This window comes from Polypterus senegalus, chromosome 11, assembly GCF_016835505.1.
Source record: "Polypterus senegalus isolate Bchr_013 chromosome 11, ASM1683550v1, whole genome shotgun sequence".
Taxonomy (NCBI): domain Eukaryota; kingdom Metazoa; phylum Chordata; class Cladistia; order Polypteriformes; family Polypteridae; genus Polypterus; species Polypterus senegalus.
In genome coordinates, this window is record NC_053164.1 from 86,708,356 (window position 1) to 86,721,198 (window position 12,843).

Below are 12,843 nucleotides of genomic sequence, written 5' to 3' on the forward strand. Positions count from 1 at the left end.
TAACATATGTGTCAGTACGGGCTCCCTCTTGCAGATCCCTGAGCCCCAATAAGGCTGCGCTGGGTGCAAGGGAGTTGCGGCAAAACTGATGTCTGACTAGGAGACGCAAGCGGGAAAATATTTCTAAGCACACGCCGCTGCTAATGGGATAGCCGTATATTCCAAATGGTGAATTTCAATGACAGGCAGGTCACGCTTGTGCCAGAACAATGAAGAAACGGCTGAACATGACGCAACCAGTCATCAAAACAATCGGTTGGCATGCAAAACATTAGAAATTCATCTGCACATCATACAGGTCTATAGATATCTGTACCCTGTGGAATTCAGTTGTTCCTTCTGATTTGGCGCAGCACTCCAAGGTGTGATTGTCACTGATCTCCTTGTGTTTGTGCATCTTTGCATGCCGTTTCTCTTTTAACTCATACTCCATGCTCAATGCCGGCCTGTCCGTCAGTAGATATGTACGAGTGGTTGTCTGCCTGCTGTTTCTTGACACACATCAATGTGATGAAATCTGCATTTTAAGATTGAAGGTGTAATTTAGTCATGTTACTGGAGTGCTCTGTGATTGACGACAGACAGTAAACATTGCTAAAATGGCATCAAAAATACCACTTTGTTAGTTGTTACTTCAGTCGTTTTGGTGTGTGCACAGTATGTTGTTACCAATAAATTCTTCAATATTAGCTCATCAACAAAGAAACGTGGAACATAAGATTTAGTAAAAAAAAAATAGTAATCATAATTAATTTATTACTTGACACCCAAGAACTCTCTACAGAGATATTCTATAGACAAATCATTAAAATAAATCTGCCAATCTATTTTCATGCCAAACGTGGTGCCTTGTTCTTAAAAGATTTACTCTGGGGGACAGGGAAACAATATCAGGAATGGCTTTATTGTGGGACTCAAATTTAAACTCTGCCACATTAGTGATTAAAACATTGTGAATGAAATAGTCCGAGTTCTGGGGGGAAAAAAAAAATTCCTTGCCTGTCATGACCGCCCCTTTAAATTGGGAGAGGAACTCATATTTCAATAGGGAAACAAAAGGCATTGCTAATACTGTGCACTTTTTTGATGTTATGCACTTGAGATATGCCTGGGCTACATGTGAGCAACATGTTTATTTTTTTAATTTCAAAAGTGGAAAAAGAAAAAGAAAAAAAAAGTATTGCAACTGACTCCAATTCTGTTCAGTTATAGCTTTATGTTTTTTAATACATTTTTGATGCGCCTGTGACAGATGTGACCAAATGTAAAAGGGAAACAATAAACAAACATTATTTGATTTAAAATTAGTCATTACCTGCTGCTGAAGATGTCTGGCCCAAACGAAACTGTAATTGAATAGCCTTGCCCTAAAGGGCCATGAGTATATGAAACATTCTTTTTTGGTTTAAGCATGTTTTGTTTTTATTTAATCTTTTTATGATTTTTTTTTCTGATGAATATTTTGATTATTAATTTGTTTTTTGTTCATGTACAATGTTAGCTTTGTTGTGCCTAGTTCAATAAATTATGTTTCTTCTGCTATGTTTGCAGCTGGGGAAAGGGGAGAACCCCTAGTGTTATTTAAGAGAGCAGCTCAATAAAGGGGCTTCTTCAACAGTGTATACACCTGCTTGGTTTTCAAAGTTTTTTAAATTTGTATTTGAAATTCCTGCAACACCCCCTGTGACTTTAGATTAGGGCTAGGCTGTATAGACATGGTGAAAAGGCCTTCACTCTTCTCTCAGACCCCTGCTGGAGTGCAGCTCCAGTTTTGTTTGATGCCTCTGCCTTTTTGAGAGTTGTGTTTTGGAAATCCTGCTGAATGCTTACAAGTGAGTCTTTGATAATAGCATACGATTCAGACATATTAAATTGTAGAGAATGTCTCCATTGATGCATCACTGTACACAAGGTGTTTCAAGTAATGGTGTTGTTTACCAGTACATTTTAACTAAAGGCTTGTGATTTACATACAAAAAACACACCTGCTCACACCACATGTGTAACCAGTAATTGAGTTTCAGCGCATACCGATGACTAAAGTTTTGTTAACATCTAATGTGACTTTGCTTTTGAACAGACTTCGAGTCTGGTAAGGGAGCATCTGTATCTGTTCCATCGGTCGTACATCCTTAAGACTGGTGAATGGCAGCTTTGAAAGATTCTAAGCACTCCTTGCTACAAGTGGCACATTCAGAGTTTAGCAAAAATCAGCACCTCCGCATGATTCGCTAGTGCTACACCTAAAAACTACCATAACGACTCTGAGTAACTGTCTCCCATAAACACGGTTTCAACAGCAGCCCTCTGTCACAAGCTGCTGTTCACTGTAGACAAGTGGACTCCAGCATTACGGTGTGCATGTGACTCATGGTGGACAAGGTATCATGAGACAATGATAAAACTGAATGGTCAGTCTGGAGGCATAACTATTTCTTTAAAACAATTTTGAAAAAAAAAATCAAACTTTCTATTAAGCACCAGGCCCTAGGTTTTAAAAATCTGGTGCACATGCTGTAGGAAAAAATGCTGGCCACAAAATCTGATAGTGGATTGGAGAAAACCACGGTAAAAAAGAAATATAGAAAATGTAAGAGATGCAACATTCAAATTAGAGTGAAAATTGCAGCATTTCAGATCTTTCTAGTTGCTTTACTACAAGACTAAGTTATCACATTTGTTTTATGATGCACACAGATTTTTATTCCTCCAGAGGCAACCATAATCATCTGGTGGCAAAAAAGCACATTCTTCACATCATTTGCCATTTTAGAACAGTCACCGTGGCATCCATTCCATATGAAAACATGACATTGCAAAAGTATTCCTTTAACATTAAAAACCTTAGCAAGGTGAACATCTAGTGAGCCAAATTCGAAGATCGAGGGTGATGAACAATTTGCCTCAATTCTGCAATTGCTCCCATTGTCCTCAAACTCCATTTTGCTTTGTTGCATTTAGGTGGGTGGTAAGGGGTTTATAAGTGCCCTGAACAATGGAAAGGTGATATATAAATAAAATATCTCATCATCATAAATTCGGACTGACTGGAGTCATAGTACACACAGAAGCAAACATTAGCCACATTTTATATGATCTGCGGCTGCAATCACTCTAGCAATAACTCATACGATTTAATTTAGTAGTAACCAACTGACAAAGACAACACAAGTTAAAATCACAAAAAATGTAATTACATTTAGCATGATCCAAAAAAGGAAAAAAAAAAATTGAAGAAAAAAGGATTCCTACTAAAGGTTGGTGGAAGTCTGATATCACCCATCTAATAATTAAACATTTCCAAATTCGGTGTGCATGCTGTGTTAACTTGATTAGATAAAAAGGCATTGTCTGTCCATTTTACACAGTTGTCTTTGCATTATGTTTTAAAGAAGCTGGATATCTACCATAGAATAAACTTACAGGATGTTTTCATCAAGGCCTGCTAAATACATGACTTGCAAATGATAATTAGTAAAGGCTGTAAGACGGGAAAATTCCATTGCCAACTTTTTGCCCCTTTATTTTTTCATGGACATAATGATAAAACAGAATCGAGACAAAAGGAAAAACTAACAAAGAACAGGCAGTTATCAAATAAAAAAAGCCAACACATCTTTAACCATAATTCAAAGCAAAAAGCAATTTCCAGTAAGTAAGTGTACCCGATGCTATGACCGGAATGCTGTCAAGAGCTGTACAAAGATCTGTCAAAATAAACCAGGTTTTAGGACGATTAAATGACAGTATTGTTCTAGAAACTGCAGAATATAAAGCTAGCTGAACTAACATTTAGACTACAACAATGCAGACTAAATCAATAGATTTCCTCAACCAAAAGATGTTCATAATTCTCAGAATTCTTCAGGCACTCGTGCCACGGCACAGGACGAGTGTAAATCACTTACAGAATAATTCAGGGACAGTATATACAATTGATAAAAAAAGTCCACAAATATGTAATGCACTATAAATATATATGTAAAGTTTGCCCAAAGGCACAAACATAACCGAAATTCATACAGCCAAAATGATGGAACTGATGTCTGTATGATTCATCCTTTTGTAGTATTTTTACTTACACACACAAATGACTTCAAAGACGACATTCACTGAAGCCGTGAATTCTGAAGTCTGTAAATCAGACCACAAACATTTTTGAACATGTTGATAACACTTCTCAGTACCAATTTAGTATTCTGTTGTACAAACGTAATCAAAGTTTATCTCCAACCATAAAATCATCTGAACAAATTTATTTTAAAAAGAAATATGGCTCTCAGCTTGAGAGATATGCTTTTTTGAGAAATGCCAGGAACACACTACGAATACTGTGTTTTGAGCCACCCCACAAAGCAATGTACACTCCAATTCATTTTCAAACAAGCAGAAAAAGTCCATTATGATTGTGTTTCTATGTATTCATAAGGTAACACTTGTTTTATGGAAAACAAAATACAAAACAAAATGACTGGGAGAAGGAACATTCAGTAAAGTCTCTTGTTCCCCATTCACCAAAAACAGAACAATTTTAACATGTTAGACTAGAATACTATTACTAATTACACATTTGTGGAATTGAGCAGGGGTTATACAGTATTCACTGTTAAGCTGGTTAAATGTTTTACTCCCAAACTGCTGATTTTGAGTCCTTAATTATAACCTAAAAGTTCAATTACAGTGCTATTCTTTACACTTTCATTAACTGAACAAAATGCCCTTTGGAAAAACCCAGATTTTGGAAACAAAATATAATGAAAAAGAAAGTGATTACACAGTCACAACTGGATCTTACAACTGTACATGAGAAGCACTAGTTTTAAAAAGTATATTCTATTAAATATTCTAACTTTGAGGTGGAGGTGGTGGTGGAGCAGGGGGCATACCAAAAGGTGGCATCCCTGGTACACTCATGCCCATCATTGTGACAAAGTTGGAAGGATCCATTGGTGGAGGTGGTGGTGGAGGTGCATACATCATTCCTGCTGATCCTGGTGGAGGAGGAGGTGGTGGTGGTGGAGCACCAGGAGGTAATGGTGGTTGCACACCTGGTGGAGGAGGCACCAGAGACGGATTTCCCATTGGAGGTGGTGGCTGCGCTGTGCTACTAGCTGTTGATGCAGTCTGTTGCTGTTGTTGTTGCTGCCAAGGGGGAAGACTACCAGATCCTGGAGAGGAGGTTGTGACTGTGTCTAAATTTAAAACCAAAAAAAAAAAAAGTTGTAACATACTACAATCATAAAATAAATAAAACTTCTATTACTTTTAGTAATAAAAATGTATTGGTCATAAAAAGTTAACAATCGACATTTACTGTGCCCAGAGCAGGAAAAAGTGCATTGTCATTTCAGGCAAATATTTTATACTCAAGCAGCTCCAATGTCTTTGAAATTCTTAAAGAATAAAAAAATGCTTTGTCCTATGTTATCAGTGAAGACAAGAAAAGGTCTCTTTTCCACAAAGTTATACAATCTGAACCAATACATGGACAGAAGCACATGCAACCATGCATAGTCTAAAATGAACAGGACAGCAAGAGAAAGAGACAATTGAGTCTGAGGACTATATTCCCTGTAAGAAACATTTGCCAAATGCTAAAATTTTAACCCATCTTAAATTGTGGAACATAGTAAACAGCTGTATATTGTGTCCAGATTAAAAAAAATAGCAGCTAACTAGAGTCTTGCAACTTTGAGTAGCCACTTCACAAGTCATTAATACCAACCAAAACTGAATGCAATTAAAAAGTAGTTGTAAATATTATTAAAGCACAATGCCAAAATACTAAGAAGGATTTTGCAAGATAGTGACCGTTATGCCTTAAGTCATTGTCGAGCATGTCCAGTGGCAGCTTTGCTTCGACTAAAATTAGATTTTTCTTCACTGCAAAATTTCCAAATCTCACACCTCCCGATGGTCTCATATATAGTGTGTGTGTGTGTGTTTTATACACACACGCACAATTGTGCTCACTTTTACTTACTAATTCAGTTAATCTTGTACCTATTGGACTTTTCATTTTTCTGTTCTGTGGAAAAAAGCAAGAGATATACACTACCACGGCAGCTGCTTCATAGTTGTTCAGCCAAAATTAAAAAGTGGCATAGACACTGCTTTTCACGTACTACAAGAAAGGCAAGACTGGAGTTTGAAGTGCAGACAGAAAACAAAACGGCAGCGGCCACTGTGCATTACATAAGGCACAAATGACCACCTTTACAAACCAGATACAGTACTTTTTTTGGTTATATGAAAGTTTGCATACAACCTGGGTTTAGGAGCAGTTGATTTTCATACTAAGTGATTATCAGACTATTAGTAGAATGGATTATGATTTAGAAAGATCAGATTTAACAACTAAATAGCTTAAATGAGATGAAAAGATATCCCATTCAGTATATGAAGGAACTTTGTTTTTACTTTGTTGCCAGGGCATCTGAGTAGTGGTTGTCATGCTGCTGGTTGGAGGTGGAGGTGGAGCTTGCTGTTGCTGCCATGGAGGAAGAGGTGCAGACGGAGGTGGAGGTGGCTGACTACTTGGTGGAGGTGGCGGAGGAGGCATCATCCCCATGGGTGGTGGAAGCATACCTAGTTTAGATGTAAAAAAAAAAAGTTACACACTGGAAAAAAATCTCAAAAATCAGAAGTTGGGGCGATACAGAAAATGCAATTCTTAAGTGATCGTTAAATTTGACTTTTATTTAATTGCAGATAGTTTGATCCCAAGATATTTCATGTTTTGTCTGGTCTACTTCATATTGTTAATATACATCCATTCCTGCATTTCAGGCCTGCAACACATTCCAAAAAAACATTTACCACTTTGTACCATTTCTTCTCACAACAAAGTTTTGGCACCGAGGATACCACTTGTTTTGTCCCACTGTTCTGGTAAATATTAAGGTGTTCAACAGTACAGGATCGTAGTCATATTTTTAATTTCAAAATTCTACATACAGTGGGTACAGAAAGTATTCAGACCCCCTTCAATTTTTCACTCTGCTATATTGCAGCCATTTGCTAAAATCATTTAAATTAATTTTTTTTCCTCATTAATGTACACACAGCACCCCATATTGACAGACAAAAAATTTTTTTGAAATTGTTGCAGATTTATTAAAAAAGAAAAACTGAAATATCACATGGTTTTAAGTATTCAGACCCTTTGCTCAGTATTTAGTAGAAGCACCCTTTTGAGCTAACACAGCCATGAGTCGTCTTGGGAAAGATGCAACAAGTTTTTCACACCTGGATTTGGGGATCCTCTGCCATGCCTCCTCCAGCTGAGGCTTGTGCCCTTGCTGTCTGAAATCTGAAATCTTCTAGTTTCCTTGAATTGTTTAAATATTATGCACTGTAGAGGTAGAAATACGCAAATCCCTTCCAATCTCTCTTTCAGGAACATTATTTTTTAAAACATATCAATTTTCTCACACATTTGTTGACAAACTGGAGGTTCTTTGCCAATCTTTGCTCCTCAAAAACCCAGCCTTTCATGGACATTGATCCTGTGACATCACTTGTTTGAAATCACATTTTACCTCATTACTGGCTCTAATTTGACCCCATCCCAACTTTTTTTGAAATGTATTGCAGGCCCGAAATGCAGGAATGTATATTAAAATAAATGAAGCTGACCAGAGAAAACATGAAATGTCTTGGGTTCATACTGTCTGCAATGAAACAAATGTTTAAATATACGGCATATACGCAGGATTGTGAGAATGATTAGAGACAACCCACAGATCACCTCCAAAGACCTGCAAGAACATCTTGCTGCAGATGGTGTATCTGTACATTGTTCTACAATTCAGCGAAATTTGCACAAAGAACATCTGTATGGCAGGGTGATGAGAAAGCTGCCCTTTCTGCACTCACACCACAAACAGAGTTGCTTGTTGTATGCAAATGCTCATTCAGACAAGCCAGATTAATTTTGGAACAAAGTGCTTTGGACTTTGAGACAAAAATTTTATTTGGTCATAACAAAAAGCACTTTGCATGGCGGAAGAAGAACACTGCATTTCAAGAAAAACACTTGCTACCTACTGTCAAATTTGGTGGAGGTTCCATCATACTGTGGGGCTGTGTGGATAGTTCAGGGACTAGAAGCCCTTGTTAAAGTTGAGGGTCGGATGAATTCAACCCAATATTAACAAATTCAGGATAATGTTCAAGCAACAGTCACAAAGTTAAAGTTACAAAGGGGTTGGATATTCCAACAAGACAATGACCCAAAACACAGTTTGAAATCTACAAAGGCATTCATGCAGAGGGAGAAGTACAATGTTCTGGAATGGCTGTCACAGTCCCCTGACTTGAATATCATCAAAATCTATGGGATGATCTGAAGCAGGCTGTCCATGCTCGGCAGCCATCAAATTTAACTGAACTGGAGAGATTTTGTATGGAAGAATGGTCAAAAATACCTCCACCCAGAATCCAGACACTCAAAGGCTATAGGAGGCATCTAGAGGGTGTTATATTTGCAAAAGGAGGCTCAACTAAGTATTGATGTCACATCTCTGTCAGGGTGCCCAAATTTATGCACCCGTCTAATTTTGTTATGATGCATATTGCATACGTTTTGTTAATCCAATAAACTTAATGTCACTGATACTACTGTTTCCATAAGGCATGTCATATTAAAAGGAAGTTGCTACTTTGAAAGCTCGGCCAATGATAAACAACAATCCAAAGAATTAAGAGGGGTTACCAAACTTTTTCATATGACTATATATACAATTTTCTCTATCTTTTTATCCACCTAGCACAGATAAAAACTTGCGGATTGGGAAAACACTCACTCATATGCGGGTGCCCATGGGGACCTGGAGCCTGGTTCATCGGAGGAGGAGGTGGCTGCATCCATGGTGGTGGTGGTCCATTTGGGTTAGGGGGCATGGGTGGGCCTCCCATGTTAGGCATTGGGGGTGGGTATCCGTGATGTCCACCAGGACCACCATGCATTCCTGGGAAAGGTCTGCTGTCTGATGGTCCTGAGCTTATCCAAGGAGGGCGACTCTACGAGAGCGACAGACATGCAGAATTTAAATGGTGATTTCTCAGAATTTGTATACCTTTGAAATTAACTTGAAACATTCTTTGGAATTAACAACAAAAAAAAACAAAAAACTGATGGATCCAATGTTACAGAACTGAATTATGCTGAATAAATACGTACATTGTAAATTATAAATTTACCTCAATACAAAACACCGGAAACAGAAATACAGAAGAAATAAAACAAAAATCTGTCTTATTTATTGCAAATGTTGCACATAACACGGCATACAGACCCCTCCCAAAAAGTACTGGAACAGCAAGGCCAATTTGTTTTTTCTGTGCACTGAAGACATTTAATTTACATTTGTATGCAAGATCAAAAGATGAATATGAGAAGATCAGAGATTTTGCTTTTACTCCTTGGTATCTACATCTAGATATATTGAACATAGAACTTAGCACATTTTGTATTAAACCATCTAGTTTTTTAAATGAGCAAAAGTATTGGAACATGAGTAGCGACAGGAGTTTCTTGTTACCAAGTATGTCATAAGATTTATTGTCTAACCATCAAGTAGCCCTGGATATCTACTCTCAATTTAAGCTTTAGCTTATCCTATGAAGATTGCATTTGTAGTTAAAAGGGTAGACCAACATGAAGACCAGAGAGTTGTCTATGAGAGAAAGGCATGCCATTCTGATGATGAGAAAAGGAAGAAAATCCATCAGAAGTATTTCAAAAACATTGGGCATAGCCAGTACCACAATTTGGAATGCCCTAACAAAGAAGGAACCACTGCTGTACTGAGCAACAGGCATCAAATCGGTCGCCCAAGGAAAACAACAATTGGTGAGATCAGTAAAGAAAACCCCCAAAACAGTACATAACATCATACACAACTTCCAAAAAGCAGGGGGTTAAATATCAGTCCACTGTTTGAAGGAGACAACAATATAGAGGACATACTGCCAGATGTCAACCACTCGACAGCAGAAAAAACAAGAAAGCCAGATTGAAAATTGCACAAAAAAAGTATAGAATGAGCCACAACACTTCTGGAACAAAGTTTTATGAACTGACATGGTAAAGATTATCCTCTATCAAAGATGGAATGGGAAAGTATGGAGAAAGAAGGGATCTGCTTGTGATCCTAAACATAAAAGGTCATCTGTGAAGCATGGTGGAGGTTGTGTCATGCTTGGGCTTGCATGGCTGCTTCTGGAACAGGCTTAATCATTTTTACTGAAGATGTAACGTATGATGGTAGTAGCTGAATGAACTGAGATCTCCAGAAATGTACTGTATGCCAGTTTTGGATACATTTCTCCCTAATAGGGAGGAACTTTATTATGCAGCAAGACAACGAGCCAAAACACACTGCCACCTAACAATGGACTGTATTTGGGGGGTTTTTACAGTGTGGGTGGGGGTTAATGGATGGAACGTTTTGGACTAGCTAAGTTAATCATCACATCTTAACCCAAATGAACATACATTTCACCTCTGTTCTCATATTCATCTTTTGAACTCACACACAAAAAGGTATTTGGTACACAGCAAAAACAAATTGGTCTTGCTCTTCCAATATTTTGTGGGAACTATAAATGCCACATAAGACGTTTTATTAGGCTGCTAAAAACAGGTCATAATCGCACAAAATGCGTATACTTGAGCATTCTGCTTTAGTACATTAGCCATTACATACTGAAAGTAGCGTATTTCCTAAACCTGTTTGCTGCTCTTACCGATGGTGTTTGGTTGTTGCCAGGTCCAGATCCTCTAGGTCCACTAGGGGGAGGATGTGAATTAGTGGGACCTCCAGTAGAGGATGGAACTGGAGCCTCTCCAAGTTCAGCCATCAGAGAAAGATATTCTTTATCCATTCTTGCTTTATCTTGGGCAGACTGTGGATCACCAGGTCTGGTTGAAAATGAGCTGCTCAAAAAGAGTTACATAAAAAAGACAGCTAGTAAAACACCATGCATAAATAAAAACCTATCTGACTTTTTACACAAAAGTGCATGCCGTTCATAATGTGAAGCAGTGGAAAATAGGTTTGTAATCTTTATACGAATATTGATCTTGCAAGAGACTGTCTATAGTTTTGACCAGCAGACACATTTTTCTTAAATCAGAATTAAATAAAGGCAGCAATGCAAAAGAAATTACACTGTAGTAAACATGCAAATAGTGCCTTGTCGTTAAAATAAACTTACCTGGTAAACTTGCAGTCTGAAGAGATGTGCCCTGCTCCTCCACATTTTGTACAGACTGTAGTGTTTGTGATGCTGCGGGGCTCAGAGCTTTGCCAGGGTCTTAGAATTCTATTTAAACAAGGAATTGCACTCTACATTACTCGTTAAGCAACAAAAGTATTAAATATCTTCATGGGAGTATATCCAATCAATCATGTACAAAACAGAACTATACAAATATCTATCACTGAAGAAAAAAAAAAAAAAAGTTTTTTATTGTATTATAAAAGGCTAAAGATTCACGACTGAGCATTATTACTCCAAGCAATGCTTGCAGAACTTGCAACAAATGTCCAACTATACTTATACGTTTACTTCAAATTGAATTTTTTTTGGGGGGTGAATGGTGTGTAAATCGTGGGAATCACTGCAACTGCCATTTACCTGTTGTCATCCTCTCGTAATGTGCCATTGAGACGGGCAAGCTCACGAAGCTGCATTTTTCTTAAGTCATTCTGATCCTCTGGTGTCTCAATCCCCTGCTTCAGAATGTTTCGAATCTAGTTATGGGCAGAAAAAAAGGCAATATACAAGCCTTTTAATATTTTCAGTTATCAAGCATCACAAAACAAATCCAAAAAAACCAAACCTCACTCATCTGTACTTAACTTACCTGCTCTCAATGATAAATAATAAAGTGCTTCATGCTATTATATATTAAAATCACTGGAAGGGAATGCATCTATATTGATAGGAAGGGTTCTACATGATGAACAATGACAGAAGAACAAGATTGACTCTTCAGTAGATTACCCATTAAATCTTTGGAAAACATGCACTAGGTGTGAGTGTTTCAGATAAGCTGGGAAAGAAAACTGAATTCAAAAGTATTAATAGTTCATAAGTAAATGCACTCAATTATAAATCACTCAAATAACTACTTCAAACGACACCATTTATAACCATATGGGGGGGTAACAAAAAAAAAAAAAAACACAGACACACACAAAGAGTGGCATTACATATTTTTACTCTGACAGTACAAAGAGTTGCCTTGTATAACATCACAAAAAGGGAAATCATAGTCAGTAAAATTATATGCAGTATTTAACAGGCACTGATAAGGGCTCCACCTACCCACTCATTTATTTTCAAGATAAATCAAATGCCACCTATGCTGCTACAGTAAAAACAGCATCATCTCTAAAAAGTACACAATTTGTCAATTTCCTTCTGACAAGTTTATATTCACACAGCAATAAAAAAAAAAGTTACCTCCATCAGCTATAAAATGGACTAACCAACTAACTACGGCATAGTTACTCAACAAGAAAAAGTGACCTACTCTAATCATTTAAATACTACTATATGGAGCAAATCTGTATTCTCATTATCGGCTTGATATTTACCCCCCCAAACACTAGTTATGTGCTGAGACTATATAATCCTAGGAACAACACATTTTAACATCTGAAGTAGAAATGGTTTTACCGTCACTTTACATTAAGTTTTACTAATCTGGACAACTTTTCAGGAGGTTTAACCAGCATGCCATAGTACCATTTTAAAAATTAACAATGATGTTTCTGGATTTAATAAATGTTTTGCCTTGTGGTGATGAGCAGAAGTGTGACCAGAACA

The 12,843-nt window shown here is 37.4% G+C and overlaps 1 protein-coding gene across 1 annotated transcript in view; it reads right to left on the reverse strand.

Annotated features, from left to right (window-relative positions):
- Window positions 1-3,497: 3,497 nt before the first annotated feature.
- sf1 (splicing factor 1) overlaps window positions 3,498-12,843 on the reverse strand; it is a 33,438-nt gene continuing 24,092 nt past the window's right edge. Inside the window, exons 7-12 of the mRNA XM_039769187.1 lie at window positions 11,647-11,762; window positions 11,224-11,331; window positions 10,753-10,942; window positions 8,808-9,024; window positions 6,421-6,588; window positions 3,498-5,192 (exon numbers count right to left, since the gene is read on the reverse strand). Coding sequence (XP_039625121.1) covers window positions 4,846-5,192; window positions 6,421-6,588; window positions 8,808-9,024; window positions 10,753-10,942; window positions 11,224-11,331; window positions 11,647-11,762 — 1,146 coding nt within the window. The 3' untranslated portion in view covers window positions 3,498-4,845. The remainder of the gene's footprint in view (window positions 5,193-6,420; window positions 6,589-8,807; window positions 9,025-10,752; window positions 10,943-11,223; window positions 11,332-11,646; window positions 11,763-12,843) is intronic.